We start from the raw sequence: 20,302 nt of genomic DNA, 5'->3' as shown, positions 1-20,302 counted from the left end.
CAAGGGGTCAGTAGATGAGATCCATGTATTTACAGTATAGTATGTATGCTTTTCCAAAAGACTTTCCCAGCTCATATACACGACTAACTTCTGCTGCAACGCTTGACTCCGGCCTGTCATGAGACATTCACCCAAGTCTTTTAAAAGATCATGTGAACTACAGTTTGGGCATTCCACTGACCTAATACAAAACATAACCAATCTTCATTTACAGAAGTCAAACTGTGGCTCAGCAGTGGTGCCACGTGGATTAAAATGTCACATTCCACACAAATCTCTTTATACATGTATATGAGAACAGATTTGAAGCTAGAGTAGTCATGAAATATTTGCATCTCACACATTCCTCAGTTTTACTAATAGGATTTGCATTAGCAGAAAGAGCAAATGATGAGGAAAAGGGGAAATTATAAATGCAATGTAAATTTTAATATTTCCAGTGCAAATTCACTGGATTTAATACATTTAAGTATAAGAAAATATACAAACATTGATCTTTAAGATTTTAGCTCAGAATTAACAGAGAGTTCATCCAAAATTGAAAATTGCGTTGTTATCTTTTAGTCACCATCTTGTTTCTTACCTGGGTGGTACCCATATACTTGCATTGGCTTTGTGTCCATACAACAGAAGTAAATGGGTACTGCCACTGTTTGGTTACCAACATTTCAGAAATTATCTTCTATTGTGTTCTGCAGAAGAAAGTCATACAGGTTTGAAATGACAAGCGGGGGAGTAAATGATGCTAAAATAGGGTGAACTATCACTTAAAGGAGTAGAAAATTGTGTAATCATTTTCTCACCCTCTTGTCATTTCAATGACTTTCTTTCTTCCAGAGAACAGAAAATTACATATTTTGAAGAATGTTGTTAACAGCTCCCCTCCCCAATTCACTTGCACCATTTACAATAGAAGTGAATGGGGGGCCGTACTGTTCTAAAACCAACATTTTTCCAAATATCTTCTTCTGTGTTCTGCAGAAGAAAGTCATACAGGTTTGAAATGACAAGAGGGTGAGCAAATGATGAACTACTCCTTTAGAAGATTATTGTATTATTATAAAGATACAGGCCATTAAAATCCATTAAAAGCAAATATGAGCATATGTATTATTACAAATTACTGTCATTTAAACAGGTGGTATGATCAGTAAGACTAAAAATCTGCTTCCTTTTAAACATAAACTGGTTGCATCCACACCAATAGGTCACCAGTGCTTGCCAACATTTTGTAAAGAATGATTCAAAGGCAAATAAACTTTGTTAAAAAGTCTTTGACGCACACTGTTCATTTCATACCAGCACTTATTAACAGAGGATTTTTAATTCACAACTCTGATCGCATAAAAAAAATGCACTCACATTTTGTGAATAATTCAAAATAGTGTTTATAAATTGAAACAGAACTGAATTTTCTTGATAAGAGATCATCCTCACAAAATTATGTTTAACCTGTTACAGAGGTGATCAGGTAAACTGATAGGCTTTCATTACATTCCACTTGACTTTCCCATAAGCAATTACACAAAAGCTATTTATTGGATTTTTCTCCAGAACATGACAGCCTAAAGTCAGTAAGTCTCAAATTAGGCACCAATGGTTCAGAAGAAGTCATCTTGTTTCGAAATGCCCTTCTCACAGTCGAATCACTGGTTGCTTATCTTAATGAATCTCCTGCCAGACTCAACTTACAACCGTGCTTTAGCTTCTTTGAACTCTATAATACCGGCAGACAGAAACTCTTCTATCTGATCTTTCTTGAACCCATACTCCTGCATCACAGAGCGAGTGTGCTCTCCAATAAAGGGATCGCGAGAGAGAGAGGGTTCTGCAGGCGAGCGGGACAGAACGGGTGCAGGTCGGGGACTAAACTCCCCCTGAGCGTCCTTTAAGAACGACCCCCTCGCTCGGTTGTGGGGGTGTGAGACCACCTCATCCGGTGAAAGCACTGGGGTGACGCAGGCGTCTGTCCCGTCAAAGATATGACCCCATTCTGCTCGTGTCTTGGTGGCAAACACGCGAGTGAACGTCTGTCTGAGCTCCGGCCAATCAGATACGCTCATTTGCGCCGGCAAGTCAGCAGGATCCAAATCCAGACCTAGGGCCAAAGAGAGTTAGTTATCAAAGGAGAGATAAAAAAATCAATGAAGGTGCTTAAAGGACGAGGATCATGAAGGACAGATATATTATGAATGCAGAGCTATTAGTAACACTGTTGCACCCGTATGTGACTTTTAAAGAGAGGATCTTTATCGAAGGGTCAAAGAGGAATAGCAATAGAGACATTATGGTTTCAAAGCAAGATAAGTATGCTGCATTTGTTCTTGGAAGATCAGGGGTTATGGAAGAGTCTTTCAGATGCACATACTAATATGCATCCTGTGGCTTCTTCTTAATCTATGCATGCCTGTTCAAAATCAACAAACCTGAAGTCATAGAACATCCCGACCCTGAGAATCTTGTAGTCAAACATATCAACTGTATTTACAGTAGATGTCCTTTAAGCGACACTAACCCTGAAGAAGCTGTTGGTAGAACTGGGGCTCGATTGCACCCACTGCCACGTACTTTCCATCAGAAGTACAGTATGTATCGTAAAACGGCGCTCCACCGTCCAGCAGGTTCTCCCCGCGTGGATGATTCCACAGGCCGATGCTGCGGGACTTCCACATGAAGGAGCCCACATATGCGGCACCTTCCACCTACAGAAACACCGGGGAGCCTTCATAAATAATATCCAATGTCAGAAACCAATTGCCTGCTTAATCATCATATGCCAATCAATCAAACTTCTTTTAATTGTATTTTAATATATAAGATTATATTATATATCATTACTGTTAATAATAATAATCATCAGCATAATTATGCTTATTATGTTATTGTTATTTACTGTTGATATTATTGATGATCATTATAATTTCATTACAATTGTTTTGGCATATGTTTTTATAAAACATCTGTGGATAAGGTAAACAAAATGTTTTTAAACCACATACTTTCACATTTATTTTCAAACAATAATCTATGGACCCATTGCATTACAGCTGTGGACACTCTCGGGGGCTCAGAGACACTTCTAAAGCCCACTGGTCTAGTGGGCTTTAAGAAGAGAAAGAAGAGAAGAAAAAAAATGCAAGTAATGCACGCTAAATGTTAGCTAGCAAACTTTTTTCTTTTTTTTGAAGAGAAAAAAAATGTCAGAAGAGAAAAACAAATTTTGAAGAGAAAAAAAATAAATGTTTGAAGAGAAAAATAAAATTGAGTCTAGACTTAGGCTACAGGAGGAAATATAACAGGAACTTTTTTTTCTTCTCCAAATTTTTTTTTTTTCACGTTGCGGTTCAGGGCTTCCGCAGGTTATCCCTCAGCTGCAAGTGAACCTGAGGCTTGTTTATCCGGCAAATGATGGTGAAGAGGAGACGCATCCTATTGGATCAAAAAGAAAAATGCTGCGTTTGAAACTGGAACTAATGACACGGCTGCATCATTGGCCGGAAAAACAAGCCTCAGGTTCACGTGCAGCCTAGGGATAACAGAAGCTAGACACATAGACCGCGGAACTGGGGGGCCAGTTTAACCGCTGGCGGCATTACCAGGCTGCGACAATGAAGAGACAGAAGTCAATTTCAGATTTTTTACAAATAAACTGGCAAAACAAAATGAGCAAACTACTCCAGCTTCCACTGTGGCCTCAACAACAGACCCGGAGCATCCATCTCCACCACGGACTCCGACGAGCCCTGGCTGCTCTCCTCCGGCTTCAAGCCAAGCTACCGACAGCCACTGTACAAGTGAGTGCTGCGAGGGGATCTCACAAAACCCAATCAACCTCAAGACCCTGCTGTGCTAATGAAGACCAAAAAGGTACAAGGGACTGGGTCTTCAGGACGAGCAAGATCAGTTCAATATCAGTGGTTCAAAGATTTCAACTGGCTGACATTGTGTGACACGAGCGGAAAACTTTACTTGTTTTGTTGTTGGGTGTGTGTGTGTGTGTGTGTGCGTGCGCGGCTCTGCACATCAATCTGATGTGAGTGTTGACTTGTGATTATAATGACTATAATGTTGATTTAGATTCAAGGCAGCAAGATGAGTTGTGGTTGTGGACTGGATGTACTTTAAGTTTATGTGTTTGCTATAAGTTTCATCTGTGCGTTTATGTGTAAATAGGTTTGGCCTGTTGTGTGTGAATGTTAGAGTTAGATCAGAGGGGTTAATCTGAGGAAGCATGTGTGCGTGTTCATCATGTGTGTACTGTAGATGTGACTGTGTGGTGTCGGAATAAAATAAAGTGCTCCGCAACGTTATTTAATATATCAGTAATATTGTCTGTTTCAATGCATATGCGCCCCCACCCCCTCCGCGTGACTTGAAATTATGGCCCCTCCCTTGTTCAGATGCGTTCCGCCGTCCATGGCTAGACATCAACGTTAATAGTGCTGTCCATAGGGATATTTGTCTTAAAAAAAAGCATTGATACGCTTCATAAAGACCTTAGTTAAGAACACGGAGCCATGTCAAGCAGTTCTTTGATAGATGCATGCACTTCTTGGAGCTTTAAAAAGTCGATGCCCATTCTCTCCCATTCTACCGCTTGGAAGTAAAATGATACGTGGTATTATAACTTCGACTGCATTATTCTTCAAGATGAAGTCATATTCAGTTAATATGCCTTGAGGTTGAGTAAAACATGGGAATATATCCTTTAACCAGCAATGTGGGCAGCTCAAACAAAGTGCATAACATAACTGTGCAATGCTAATGGTTAAAAAACAGGGCTAATAACAGTGACATTAAAAGTAACTGTCAGTATCAAACTAGGTTTTTTAATAGAATACTGAGATGTCTCTCACGGGAACAAACATGCAAACATCTAATACTCATTACCACGACTCCTGCCCACACTGATTTATATCTAAGCTCATTCAGGGCTATCCAGAGCAGCTTTCATTAACACATCTTTGCACTACGACTGAACAGCTAATAATGTGTGACACTATTTATTTCCTAATGGACTTTACGTGGCACATTTCAGACTTTGTTAGAGCAAATTACACAGCCTTAAATCGAGGGTTTATTGTCTGGCTGAGGTCTTCTAACACAACAAAGCAGTCTGGGTTAAGAGAATGTCAGCTTTAATTATTAAGCAGAATAGCAATTGCCAATCATCATTACATCTCAGCAGTGAAAACAAAAAAAAGTGTAAAAAAAACAGGGCACTTAAATGAACCGACAAATGTACAAGCAAGCCTTAAATTACACGCTTTTTCCTTTCCCTTTTACTTGGATGACTCAACACAAAACTGAAATAGCTCATCATGAAAATAAATCCGAAATTAATATTACTTCAGTGTATAGGGAGGAAAAAGCCACTCTCTTTTCTGTGATGAACAAATGCGTTTAGAATTGATCAGAAATGTAATTTGTCCACCGTGTCCTCTTTCAAAATATTGCAGATTGCTCTTTATATTCCTTAGAGCCCTAAATAAATACACATCAAACCTACGGTATATACAGTATCATATGATTCTCAAACTGCTCACGAGCAGGAATATTTTGGAGATATAATTCTCCACAATCGCTCCTGAAAAGCAATAAAGGCCCCCGAGCAAACACTTGCCTCAGTTCATGAGAAAATGTCAGATGCTAATAATAATAGAAGCATATTCCAGTCTTCCATAGATGAGCGACCTGCTCTTCACTGGGCCTAATTTTCATATTTTATAGTTGAGCATGCATTAATTATGCAGCTAAATATTTTATAGTTTCATTTTTAAATCCCCAAGCGTAAATAGATGTGAATAACTACCCAATTTGGTAAGTAACTTGATTTTTTGCATTCAAAATGAGTGATGGTATACTGAATCCCTAAAATCAAAGGATAAAAGTAAAACCATGGCCTTAGTCATTTATTCTTCTTTATGACATCCTTAAATGGCAAATATCTAATCTATATATTTTCTAATAATACAGGAAGGATGTCCTAATGAAAATATATATTTTTTCTAGTATTAGAAACATGATACAAAAATTCAGTTACAGACATTCAAGGTTTGTTACAACCTCAATATAGGAAATAATTTGTCAAAATAGTCAGAGGAAAATATTTTTTGTGCCTTGCAAAACTATAAATGACCACAGATCTTTATCCAATAACTCATTAGCGTTCAAAGACATAGCACACCTCTCAGCTAAGTAACGATAACATAAAAAGAACTCCATGGGAAATAGTTTTATTGTTTTTTGAAAGAGAAAAAAATAACAACTTGGTTGGTGGTGAATTTAAGGCGGGTTGGGAGAATCTCACCATGCTGGCGTCAATGACCTGGCCCTGTCCAGACCTGCTTCTCTCCAAGAGAGCCAGCACAATCCCAAACGCACACATGAGACCACCTCCTGCAAAGTCTGCCATCAAATTCATTGGAGAGTGAGGTTTCTCTGAGCTACGACCCAGCATAGATAGTAGCCCTATGAAGAGAGAAGAACTCTGGAGATCAAGGCAGTAAACATATAGGTAAGTATCTAATACAACAGACTATTTATTATTTATGCATTTATATTACACAATGATTAAACCAAGAAAGACCCAGGCAGAGCATTGTGGTTACATAAAAGCTTGTCGTACATAAGGTCATAGTATAAAGCTCATTTAAATCTGTGTATTACACCATGTATTGTGCCACCTATGTGACCCAACCATGGACGGCGGAACGCATCTGAACAAGGGGGGCCATAATTTCAAGTCACGCGGAGGGGGTGGGGCGCAAATGCATTGAAACAGACAATATTACTGATATATTAAAAAACGTTGCGGAGCACTTTATTTTATTCCGACACCACACATTCACATCTACAGTACACACATGATGAACACGCACACATGTTTCCTCAGATTAACCCCTTTGATCCCACTTACATTCACACACAACAGGCCTAGCCTATTTACACATAAACGCACAGATGAAACTATAGCAAACACATAAAGAACATCCAGTCCACAACCACAACTCATCTTGCTGCCTTGAATCTAAATCAACATCATAGTCATTATCATCACAAATCAAGACATTATTATCAGATTGATGTGCAGAGCCGCACAGACACACACTCACACCCACAAAACAAGAAAAGTTTTCCGCTCGTGTCACAAAATGTCAGCCAGTTAAAATCTTTGAACCACTGATATTGAACTGATCTTGCTTGTTGTGAAGACCCAGTCCCCTGTACCTTTTTGGTCTTTATAAGAACAGCAGGGTTTTGTGAGATCCCCCGCAGCACTCACTTGTACAGTGGCTGTCGGTAGCTTGGCTTGAAGCCGGAGGAGAGCAGCTAGCGGGCTCGTCTGAGTCTGTGGTGGAGATGGACGCTCCGGGTCTGTTGTTGAGGCGACAGTGGAAACTGGAGTAGTTTGCTCATTTTGTTTTGCCAGTTTATTTGTTAAAAATCTGACATTGACTTCTGTCCCTTCATTGTCGCAGCCTGGTAATGCCGCCAGCGGTTAAACAGGTGCCCGCTGTTAGCTCGCGACGATGCTCTCACATGACAGACCTAGTAACTACGTCGACGTTACGTCGTAGTTGATAAACAATGCACACTAATTTCAAATCAAAATGCAGTAGTCAGTGTGAGTTTTTTTATCGCAGCAGTTGGTGAGAGTGAGTGAAGCTGTGTGGTGACTAGTATTGTTTGGCTCGTAAAAACACGGATACAACTTAGGCGTTTACTCATATCAGATAGTTTGTCAGAGTACAAAAGTTGCCCGGGCCGTGGCCCCCCTGGCCCCCCCAGTTCCGCGGTCTATGGACCCAACATTACCTCAATCGTAGTATTCATTGGACCGAATTCACCCTTTACAACCCAACAACTCAAATGAAAAAACTGGATGTGCGGTTAGGAGGAACCGCACAATAATACTTCTGATATTCCTCATTGGTATGAATACAATTGGTAAATCCTTAAGTGTTCGAACAAATGTTATTTCTAACTGCAGATAATATCAAGATGATCCACACTAACCAAACCGTGGCTTTTAGTATATATCTTATTATAGAATAGTGAAACACTTAATTGAAGTATGATACATACAACAGACAAGTTTTAAAAGCATTCTTGCATTAAAACATCTGAATGAAGAGAAACATAATGGACAGAACAGAAAAAATGCAGGAATGCGAGGACATGTTTTGTGTAAACGCTGAAGCATGACAGGTGTGTTTAGTGATACGGAAATACAAACAATAAGCTGTCTTTGCAACCCTAATGTCCCTTCGATGTCTATTCAATGTTTAGGTATGTTTTAACTATTATACTATAAAAGTTATATTATATATAAAAATATATTATACTATATTTTGATGATAGGCCTAAACTATATTTCAAACTTTGAAATGTGAGAGAAATCCACCAAAAGATCACGTAGTGCAGTCTCTGGGGTTTATTCTGCTACAAAAAAGCAAGTGAATGGGTTTAAAGAAACAGTTCACCCCAAAAAAACAATACTGTCTTTATTTACACACCCTCAAGTTGTACAAAATCTGTATACATTTCTTTGTTCTGATTAAGACATAGAATTATATTTGGAAGAATGCCAGTAACCAAACAGTTATTTGCCACCGTTGACAACCATGGTAGAAAAATAGCTTTATAAATGTCTTTGTTCTGTTGAACACAAAATAAGATATTTTGAAGAATGTAGGAAAGCAAACCGTTCTGGGACACTTTTAACTACCATTGTCATTTATTTCTAGTATGGTACTATGGTAGTCAATGGTGGCCAAGAACTGTTTGGTTACATTCTTCCAAATATCTTTTGGGTGAACTCTCCCTTTAAAGCCACTTCAGGGTTCATTAGCCAAGTTACACCACACCTGGATAAAGCTCACAGTGCACTTTACCTGACATGGCCAAATAATTGATGTCATGCCCGGCAGCCTTGGAGTAAGATCCGTTCTGACCGTAGCCGGTGAGTCGAGCATAGATCAGGCGTGGATTTTCTTTTAGCAAGTCGTCTGGACCTAATCCCATTTTCTCCATAACACCTTAATTATACCAGAGGAAAAGCAATGAGGAAAATATGCAGAATTAAACAAACAGTAAATAAGGTAAGGCTTTGATTTAAGGTAAATCAAATCAAAACCAGGTGACTACGAGGTTTAGGAAAATAATTTATGTTGCATTTAAAATCAGGAAAGAAATGGAAATCATGCAATCGCTAGCTTTTTTATTCCTCAACAATGGGTTTAATTGAAAGAAAACTGATAATTTAGAATAATTTACAAACAAAAATAACTAATTGCAACACAATGTGCATTACTGAACAGATTTTTGTTTTTGTTTTGACATGTTTAAACGCGTTTTATTATGATGATTGGCTGTTAATTTATTTGGTATATTTATATATGGTATATTTATAAAAAGGACATTAAATACAAATACAAAATACTCAATTTATACAAAGGGAACAAAGAATCTCAAAGCAAAGAGACAAGTTGTTCACGTTTAGTTCTACAGTTTATCAGGGACATGAATCCAGGCATAACTTCATACCAGTGATATGAGGATTTCATACCCAGAGACGTTTAGGAGGTCACAAACAAACATATCAAAGACATCCCTGGAAATGCTATTCATTTAAAAGCAAACTAATGTTCCTTGCCATCATACCGCTGAAAGCATAATGACATACACGAAAGGACAAAGACAAGAGTTTTCCGACACTGACCTTTGCGATAGGGCTCCAGTACCACATCTGATTGGAGACACAGTTTTTTCAAAACAGCGACACCTTTAGGACTTTTCAGGTTCACTGCGACGGATTGTTTTCCTCGGGCTTGTGTGTCTACAGTCATTCCCGTTTTTGTCCGATCTACCCGGATCACTCTTGCGCCAAAGTCTGCCAGTATCATCCCGCAGAATGGCGCTGGGGCCAGACCCGCCAGCTCGATCACTCGCACCCCTGCCAGAGCCATGATGGGGTCTGATCATTGGACAAAACAGTTAACGTTACTTGTGTGCAACTGAGACAAAACAAAACAACACATTATAACTTCCCTGTAATCGTATATTGTTCTATTCTATTTCCTATATTATAAAAAATCAGCTAGGTTAAGATCATTTACACTTGTACGAGTCTTGTCATTTTAGTGCATCTCCAACGGTAGTAATGGTAAATTATGTGGTAATGTTATGTTAAAACTTGGAGCATAACAAACGACTGTAAAATAACAATTGTGCAAAACAACTAACTAAAGTTATGTATGTGTGTCTTTCCTCCACGAAAACAACGCTTCGTTCGAAACGAAAAGGCATTTTTTCGATGTAAAATGCACGACATACCTTTTAAACTTTGCACTTGACCAAACGCCACGGCGCGTGTGGATGACGCAAGCACAAAGGATACTGGGATTTGTAGTTTGGTGTGCTTTATTTTGTTGCGCAGAAATGTAAAATTTAAACAGAGCTAGAAATACTATATATTTAAAACATCTTAATATTATTTCAGGTAATTTTTCAATTTTTAAAAATTGTTTGAATGAGCTCATGTACATAAAACACCCATGTATGTTTTTTGACGTCTAGAACATCACTGTTGGATCTTTGAAATAGTTTGCTATTTGATGTCTTTTAGCCTATTTAATGTAGCCTATTCGTATCCATTTTTAGCATGTAGTGTTTAGATTCATATTCCTTTGTGTGCTTTGGTTCTGTTTGTGTTTTAATTACAAACTTGTTCAGAAAAACATTGTCCTCACAATCAAGACTGCCATACAACAACAACTAAGCATCAAATCAACACATTCTGACGGCAAAATCAGCTTGACTTACAGAATCATTTTATATTCATTGTCAGACTTCCAACAGTGTCAGGGCAATTAAAATCAACCATACTCTTACTGAGGAACCCTAATTGGCCTTTATAGTCTTGTCGGTTCATGAAGGAAATTTGATTGCGCTATACGGATGAAAGGGGGATGACATGACTTTTCTTTCCTTAATGATCTCATGAAAACACACAGCGATCTTTTTGAGGGGAGAAGAACAGACACAGGCAGAATCCTCTTTACTGATGTGAATCTTATTTGAGTTGGGATAGTCAAGGACTTTGGCTCAGCACGAAATGCATTCGTTATGTTTCTGTATCTCTAATGTTCTGTGATGAACTGATTCGGGTATCTTTAGCATTAGTAAAAAAACACTAATGCAAGGCTGATCATTACCTTCGATTTAGTCACTTCGTGTCGTGCGTGTAGTCCTGATCATGTTCTTCAAAATAAAATCAGACATTTATAAGCACTCTTAGTATACTTGTGTCTGCCTTCTTTAGTCACAGATGTTTCCTTTTACTGGATGAGTGTTAATGAATGTGACAGACATTGTGATGGTTGCTTAGAAACAATATTACTTACATAAAAAGGACACAATTGAAACGGTGAAAGAATGTTCTTTTCCATTATAAGGACTGACATTTTTAACATAATCCTTAAGGATTCTTACAATATGACATTTTCATCAACTTTATGAAGGCTGACATTTAAAGCAATAGCTGGTCTGCAGTCAAATCACAATAGAATACATTGAAAAAAATCGATGTCAAAGTCATCACGCAGAAAACTATGAAATCCTCAAGTTTGTTTCTGTAAAATCTATTAGATATTTTAGCTGGTCCTCTTTTTCTTTTGTGGATTAGATTTAAATTAAGACTATATGTAGTCTCAATTGTACTCACTGCATTTCTCCATTGCTTATGAACAGGAACATGTTTAACCTGACCCTTGAGATGTTTTTTTCATTTTTTCTTCAGATCTTCAACACACTTATTAAAATAATTTGAGATTAAATATATATATATATATATGCTATATTAGCCTACTAAATACTCCCCAATCTGGAACAGAATTTCTGAAGCAAGTCTAAAAGTTACATATAGGCTATTTGGCTATATTTACACTTATTTTCCAGGAAAAATTACACAGCACCTTAGAATGATATGCCTTGTGTAGTATCAAGGAGGATGTTTTCTCTTTTTATGAAGGACCTTTTCAAGGACCTCTTATGTGTGAAAGCTGCTCACATCAGAGGTTTTAGAAATGTAATTGTAATTTCAGCTTCGATATTTCTGCGTTTTTTGTGGTAAATGTAGCTCTTCATTTACATTTACATTTATGCATTTGACAGACCCTTTATCCACAGCGACATACATTACCTTTTACTATACCATAACTACTCCCTTGGTCATTAGCTGACGGGACAATATTCACATGTGCTCTAATACAGAATAAATAACCAAAACCGCAAACATCTTATTATTGTGTTTATCATTATATTCTCATAATGTATAAAGTAAAATGGTGAATGGTGTCTTAAGTAGTCTTAACTGTTTGAACAGACGATATGTTTACCTTGAACTGACTCTTACTGAATGCTTTCTTCTTTTATGGCACATTCCCTTGAATAAATTCCCTCAGGATAAAATATGGTGTTTTATTTTTAAATGCATGTAACGTAACATAATTTCACATCTGAATGTTTGAAATTCCATTCACACCTGTGTCTCATGCAGCACCATTTTGCTTTACTGATTAGTATTACAGTGCATTTCATAAAGTTCTTTGATTTTCCATCTGTGCACTCCTCTGATGGGTAAACAACTGATGGGTTCTTTTGTTGCACAAATTACTTCTATCGTTTCCCCTACTTTGTAAGTCGCTTTGGATAAAAGCGTCTGCTAAATGACTTAATGTAAATGTAAACAGTGGCATGCATCACATAAAATAAAATGCACATAATCATGAATAAAATCATATAGAAGCATAATAAAATCACAATTACATAAAAGCAACCGAGGAGAATGGCAGTGCACTATATCCTGCAAGTTATATTGTCAGGACTGGGTTCAGTTGGTAGGTGGAGATAAGAAAATATGAGACAGTCAGAAATAATCCATCAGAGTTTCATACCTCTCTGTACTTTTTCTTCTTAAGGTGTCAAGGAGACTTCTGCGGGTTCAGACTGAAAGATGACATAGTTGCTCTTTTGTTTAAAACTTAATCTTCATATTGCATCATGTTACAACATAAGAAATGGTGCTGCTTCTGCATATTTTATGTTTTTAAGTTGATAATTTGGGCCTGACTGGAAGGAAAAGCAGCAATATTGAATAAATGTAAAGAACTGTAAACCTGAAAAGGGGTGTTAAAGTAGCATACATCTATGCATTTGGCAGACACTTTTATCCAAAGCGACTTAAATTGCATTGCACTTTACATCTGTTGCATGACAATATTAAACTTGTTCAAAATTGTGTTCAATAAATATGTTCGATTTGTGTTATTTTATAGTTTTATACCATTACTGCAGGTGGAAAAGCTGTCGAGACTTTGGGAAATACAATGCTGTGGATGGGTGGATGAGCTTCATAGGAAATGCCAAAGCTTGATTTTAAAGATACCAGTCACTCTAATGTTACAGATTTGTGCCTCAGGCTTGAAAACCACAAGATTGCTGTATATTGTATTGCATATTATATCTGGTTTTACATACCAGAGACAAACGGATTTGAGAAAGATTGCTTGTGATTATAGGAAAATGTGATATCTTACATCCTTACATACATTAAGTGGGCATTCATTTGTCTACATATAGTGCAACGGTGCTAACTCACTCAGAGGGAAAATCAGCTGTTCCTCTTCACACGTGTCAGCATGTCCTCTGGGCCAATTAGAAATAATAAGCATGACCTACCCCACTTCACACCATAGGACGCCTGGGTTAAAACAAGTATAATCTGTCTAATCTGAAACAGAGATCTAATGGAAATGAACAAAACATTACATATTTTCTTTTCTCTTTTGACGATTTGCGGAAGGCATCCAAGAATGCAGCATAAAGGGAAATTTCGTCTCGGTTTTCTTATAAAACAAAAGTCATATTTATCACGTCAAAGAGGCAATACATTCACCCCGAATGAAATAAAAATATGGGACTGGTGTTCATACAAGCATGCAGAATGTCACTGTGCAGAGAAAAATGGGTAATTCATTTCTAGATATAACTGCAAGGTTTTTATGAGTAACTAAATATATCTTCAGCTTCTCAGACACAGTCACTTCCGAAGCTGACAGCCTTGTAATTAAGTGACAGTGTGATGGATGGGACCAAAAATGCTTTCTGACGGTTTGACTACAAAAAAACATATTTTGCCTTGTTCCATATGCGCAAAGATATTTAGTATGCAACACTGCTATTGATTACTGTTGTTTGATAAGTCAAACAAAAACAGACTGACACTTAAATTGTTTTAAAGCAATTTTCTGAAGTGTATTTCTTTTCTTTGAAGGATTCATTAAAATTATGGACTATTTTGTTTAAATAATTTTTTCATATTGAAAAAGGCAATTTTGTACAATCTCAGGACTCTTTTAACCCCAAGTTATTTTAATGGCAACATAATAGCTGACCGAAGAATAATTTTATCCGGGTCCCCCTGTGCCATTGTCAATGTTTGATTATTTGCACACTAAACCTAACACACCCAATTCTATTAGTTGTAGCTGTGTTTGGGATGTAGGAATGTCATGAAAACAAAACACATAAACCTTGCATTACAAGTGTATATTGACTGTCAAAACATTTGATAATTTCATGACTTCCAATTTTAGGTGAACTGTCCCTTTAAATGTCCAGCACAGACTTACAAAGCTTGTGGAGTAAATGATGTTTTTTTAAATAATTGTATTTAGTGTATTGATTACAATATGCACACAATTATTCTTAAACTTATCCCAAAAAAACGGAATATTATAAATTACACAAAAAATAAACGTAAATTACTTATTTTTCATTTAATGAATTACATTTTTTTTGCATCAATGAATACTGTAAGATGTTCAACATTTCTATCATTAAACACTAAACAATTGTCAAATATTTAATGTTTCACAGCACTCTCAACTTTAAAACTGAAGCATCTTGCTGAACACCTGAGAACGTGACAGTAACTCCCGCCTCCTTTCATTTGATTGGCCACCTCATTGTTTTGACATTGCAATGTTGAGTTAAGTCAGTAATTTCACAAATGTTGACACACACAACAGAAACAATTGTGGGTATGGCCATGTTAGAAAATGAATGTGTGTTGTGAATATATCATAAAATAACTGTAATTAAATTTGCTCTTGGGGCCCCCTAGAGGAGGCGAGGCCCTAAGCAGCTGCTTAGTTCACTTATAATGTGGGCCAGTGTAATGCCCGTGGGTCCCCTTGCATGGAATTTGCCATGTTGTTTCTATAGTAGCCCTATGGACAAACTGCTCGATTGCAATTTTGAACCTCACTGCTACATTTCATACACTGGACCAAATTTTTCAGGGTTTGTAGTGATGGAAACATTATTCTAAAAAATTATGTTTTTTTAAATAGCTAAATTCTAAAACTGCAATTTTAGAAAAATTATTTCACTGGAGATTTATAGTCACTCTTGCTTTGTGATTTCAGAGGTGTTGCAATAGAGCCTGGAGCGCATAATGAGCATTCTGACATAGATGAAAATATAACATGAAAAAAGAAACATTCTTACAAAAAATGTCAGGCTGGATGCATCAAGAACCTTTAACAACCACAGAACCTTTCAGTTACAGAAAAGAAGTCCATTCAAATTCTAAAACATTCACGATGTTGCATATGTATTTATTATAGTGGCGAAAAAACATTGGACCTCGAGTCCAATTCGACCCATGTCCCGATCCCACCACCCTCTTGACCGATACTCTCCTTTATGCACTTTACTTTCCTATGAAAAGGAAAAGTATCTAACGATTCATATATATATAAACATCTGAATATGTTGTCAAATTCATTATCACTCAGTTTTGACTGAATAAAAATTAGCTTTGACAGAAGGACCTCATGTTGTATACTGAAGATGGCAGTATACTGTAGCATCCTAATAACTATTTTTTTTAAATGTTTGTTGTTAGTATTAGTTTCATAATATTTTTTTAAGATTGACAATAAGATCAGAGTTGCTCCAAACAACACCCTTGAGAGCTTTGTCTCTGGTTGAAAGTGTTAAATTAATTCTTGAGACACCTAATGATTTTCATCGCTTGCTGCTGTGGGTCAAGAAAAAGCTGCTCAATGAGACCTTCTTCACTATGTTGGTGCACTAGGCAGGTCACATCCTCAACCGGGCTCCTCATGTGATCTACTGTAAGACCACTAACGAAATTTTAAAAACGTTGAGCGGACGTCGAGATTACTTCATGTCCATATCATGCCATAAAAGTCTTTACAATATCTGAAAAAAATCTATAGAAATGGAAACATTCACAGAAAACAGACCTGCTATAAGGGCATAGCTATATAGTTGACATGTTTGTGATAAATATCACAGAAAAAATATCACAAGATCACACAAACTGGTGCTGGATTCCTGTCCTTCAGTCACTGACATCAGGCCAAGGCTATTTATGGTTGTGATGAAACACGAGTTCTGGCCTGCTGGTCACAACAGCTAGTTTCTATTGGCATCGGCACATACTGAGGCCTCAAACATTTACGAGTAATAAAAGTTCTTAAGACACAGCGGCTCTTCAAAGCTTTATCTATAATGATAAAGATTTAATGATCCTGTAAACTGGATTTTGGAGGGCAGCTGTAAATGAACTAGGACAAAAAGACAATAAGGTGTGGACGGATGTCTTTGAAGTGGGATTGTTGGAGAATTCATTCCAGCTAAGCACCCTTGTACATACCATGGATGCTTTTCACCTATGAGGGAGGAAATGGTCGGTTTATGGAACAAAAGAAACCTTCACCTTAATTACAGAAGAGAATGGAAGCATTTTACTTACCTCAAGAGGCATTGGCTAAACAATGCTTGTGACCCTTTAAATTCATTTAAAATATTCAAATTAAAGCATTACAAAAATACGAGAAAATTATAAATTATAATTGTTAATCACCCATTATGTTGTACTGTATGCAATCATTGAAAAAGTTCAGTGTTTTTTCTATTTACTGAAAATGTGGACATGATGATTCGCAAGGACAGCAACGAAATGTTGAATGTTAAATTGAAGTAAATACTAAATATATAATTAGTGATTCAATAAAAGAAGTCACAAGGTGATCAAATCTGGACAGCCTGTGACACCAACATTTAGTAAATGCTGAAATTAACATGAATTAATATGAATAAATGCTGTATAAGTATTGTTCATTGTTAGTTCATGTTAGCTAACGCATTAACTTTGTGTTAACACATAGCACCTTATTGTAAAGTGTTACCAGAACATCTTGTGTTATTCCCTTCCAAATAGTTATTACCAGACAAATGATTACAAAAAAGTTTTATTTTTTTTAATAGCTAATACTTCACTCTGAACAAATCTTTAATATACACAACAAAATATTGTTACATACGTTTTTAAATGTAAAATGTTCGTAAACAACATGAAAACGTTCTATGTACATGTTGAAACAATAAATAAAGCAAAAATTGGTTAGGGGATTTTAGACATGGTCCTTATAATTACAAATTAAATCTTTCAACTAGAACACAAAGTTATCAAACGATGATCAACTTAGGTAACTGCATTTCGGGAGAACTATTTCCAGATAATATTGTGAATATGGCTTTGAGTATAATATAGGTTACTTTTCATGGCGATTGGGGCGCAGTGAATGGGGTGAACAGCAGCAAACAGAACAGCAAATATTGTCCGACAGGCCATAAGATATCTCCCAAGTCAACTCTTGATACTGTAAAGCATCCATCACTCTCCAGAGCAGATTTTCACATCATTGGAAATCTCCAACCCTGGCATGTGCACTTCACCGAATGACTAAAACACACACATCATCACACTGAAATATGTTTAAACTTGGCATTATATCATACAATGCCAACTGTGAGGGGGAACCAAATCTATTCTGCTAAAGTTTGTAGTCACAGAGTTTGTAGTGATATTTCACCATATCCTAAAACAGGCCTCTTAAAGATCTGGGTGCCATGCTCTGGCAGATGGACCAACAAGTTCTAAACAGTGTCCATATAAAGGACACAGTGTCAAACATGTCCCGTACTGTTTACTTACTTTTCCATTTAAAGCTGGAATGGCCCTAATGCATCATATGCTTTGTAGACTGACTTAGGCAAGAGAAGAAATCTTTAATACTCACATCATACAGCATTCGTGTCTGAAGTGTCGACAGTGGCAGATTCGTTTGAGTTTAGAGAGCTGAGCTTCTCAGCTTCATCTACTGGTTTATTTTTTCTCCTCTTTTTCCTACACGGGTTATATCGTTTACTGTAAAACGAAAAGGGGATGAAACATTAAAGGTTGAACAAACACTGATCAAACACTATTTTAATCTTGAGACTAAAATGGTACAGGACATAATATAAAATAATGCCGTTGTGCATCCCTTACTGTGTGCAAATGCATATAAAGATGATGAACAGTATCAGAAACACCAGTACTGCGACTACACACGCGATGACGATTTTCTCTCTTTCTCCTACATGTAGACTTATATCGTGATATTCACACCTAGTGCCGATAAATCCATATTCACATCTATGCAAAAATGGAAAAGAAAGAAAGAAGATTGTTCCATTCATGAGCTCTCATTGGCTAAGTAAGGGCGGGTTGATCAAAGTCTCACCTGCACGAAGGAGTGTTTTGCTCTTTCACAAAACGGCAGTCCCCGTTGATACAGTAATGCCTGAATTCCTTCGGACACTCTGAGAAGTGCCCACTCCACTGGTGGTCATCTTGTGAATCTGTCCAGCATTAAAAAGAGACATCACCTCAAGTTCATGATGCTTAAATCATAAAAACCACTAAAACAGCCGCCGTTTGATATACAGCCAAGCAATACAAATGTAACCAAGGTGAAACAACAGCACAGATTTTGGCGCTATTCTCCATTTAATCTTTGACAATATCTCTTGAGCCATATAAAAACAAACAGTGAAGGCCAAACTTAGTTCAAAGGACTGAGATGGAAAAATGCTGGGCTTAAAAGGCATTCCAGCTTGCAACCTGAGCTGGGACTCTGAATGAACTAAAAGTTGAATGGAAAAGGGTCTTATTACCACCTCTGGCTACACGTAACATGACCTCAGATCAGTAAGAGAAGAGGACCTGTTACACAGAGATGCTAAACTTGAGCTTGTGTGTGAAAAACCACAAAAGTGAAGCTAAAACGATGTAGTACTTGAATAATCAACTTTATTGCTAAACAAACATTAATACATTTCAATATAACAATGTCGAGCAAATGCAAGTGACTCCAATAAACAATTAAACATCCCATTAATAAAAACACTGCATGGCCATACATCTCATGTCTCACCAGAAGTGACAGTAACCCAAAGTCTGTAGTTTGCTCATTCAAACAGGTCCTGATATATACCTGTGCAGTTGCTGCCGTTGTCATGGTGATGGCAGGACACAGTGCTGTTCGCTGTTACCTGTGTGGTATTCCATTCAGCCTGCGAGTATTTGCATAGGGCAACAGCTGAGGGCATAAAGCAAACAAATCACAGGTGAAACGATGCATGTCGCTGCAACATATGTACAACACTGGACCCAGATTGCGTTCTACTATTTAAGGCAAAGGTTATTCAGGACCATAGACGCAGTCATGCCTTTGATTCTAGTAAACCTTTAAGATCCCTCCCTCCATTATGAACCTATACAAGGTCTTCAACAAGCCAACTTTCGGCGCTAAATATAGACACTTTTCAGGAAGAATAAAAGAAGTAACCACCCATAGGCTCTTGATGTCATATACACTGTGTAAATAAACAGCTTTTTCAAGAATGAAAAGCTGGCAAACTGGTGCTTCACACAATGTGCAGCTACACAATGGGAAACGAGTTAACAGGTGCCGTGTAACTCAACTGCGCTACGTCATAACAACAACAGCTACCAAAAACTCCCTTAAAGCACTAAATTGTGATTGATTTGACAGCAAACGAGCCTGGTGTTGTGAATCTTACCTGTGATGAATCCCAAAAGGAACCTGTAAGTCCCGTCCATTTGTAATTCGGAGTGTCGTGTCAAATGGTTGAATTCATTCCGAGTGTCAACGCTTCACATTCATGCGCCATGCCCGACCGCAGGATATCATTTTAAATCGATTATTTCCTTTATGGGTTGCCTTAATTCAGTCGCTGATGACGTTTCAGCAGTTTTCACAAAGTTCTCTAGAAGCCTTTCCAAGTTCACAGACAGGCGGTAGCACAGCGTTGAGTGGGCGTTGCCTGTGAATTTTCTCCGCCCTCATATCTG

At 37.4% G+C, this 20,302-nt stretch overlaps 2 protein-coding genes across 3 annotated transcripts; both read right to left on the bottom strand.

Annotated features, from left to right (window-relative positions):
* Positions 1-409: 409 nt before the first annotated feature.
* amacr (alpha-methylacyl-CoA racemase) lies at positions 410-10,387 on the bottom strand. 2 transcript variants are annotated; one of them, XM_079486950.1, is made up of 6 exons: positions 10,339-10,387; positions 9,725-9,979; positions 8,898-9,041; positions 6,311-6,471; positions 2,516-2,702; positions 410-2,098 (listed from the first exon to the last, which is right to left on the bottom strand). In XM_079486950.1, the coding sequence occupies exons 2-6, from the start codon at positions 9,969-9,971 to the stop codon at positions 1,689-1,691; spliced, it is 1,149 nt and encodes a 382-aa protein (XP_079343076.1). In that variant the 5' UTR covers positions 9,972-9,979; positions 10,339-10,387; the 3' UTR covers positions 410-1,688. The 2 variants fall into 2 exon arrangements, with proteins under 2 accessions (XP_079343076.1, XP_079343077.1); XM_079486951.1 differs by lacking the exon at positions 10,339-10,387 and adding an exon at positions 10,249-10,330.
* Positions 10,388-17,336: 6,949 nt separating this feature from the next.
* Positions 17,337-20,302, bottom strand: btc (betacellulin, epidermal growth factor family member). The gene is made up of 6 exons (XM_079486354.1): positions 20,011-20,302; positions 19,422-19,526; positions 18,669-18,786; positions 18,434-18,580; positions 18,183-18,310; positions 17,337-17,845 (listed from the first exon to the last, which is right to left on the bottom strand). Exons 1-5 carry the CDS (start codon positions 20,048-20,050, stop codon positions 18,184-18,186), a joined length of 537 nt encoding a protein of 178 aa, XP_079342480.1. The 5' UTR covers positions 20,051-20,302; the 3' UTR covers positions 17,337-17,845; position 18,183.

This window comes from Barbatula barbatula, assembly GCF_947034865.1.
Source record: "Barbatula barbatula genome assembly, chromosome: 22".
NCBI lineage: Eukaryota > Metazoa > Chordata > Actinopteri > Cypriniformes > Nemacheilidae > Barbatula > Barbatula barbatula.
This window is presented reverse-complemented; position numbering and strand designations above follow the sequence as displayed.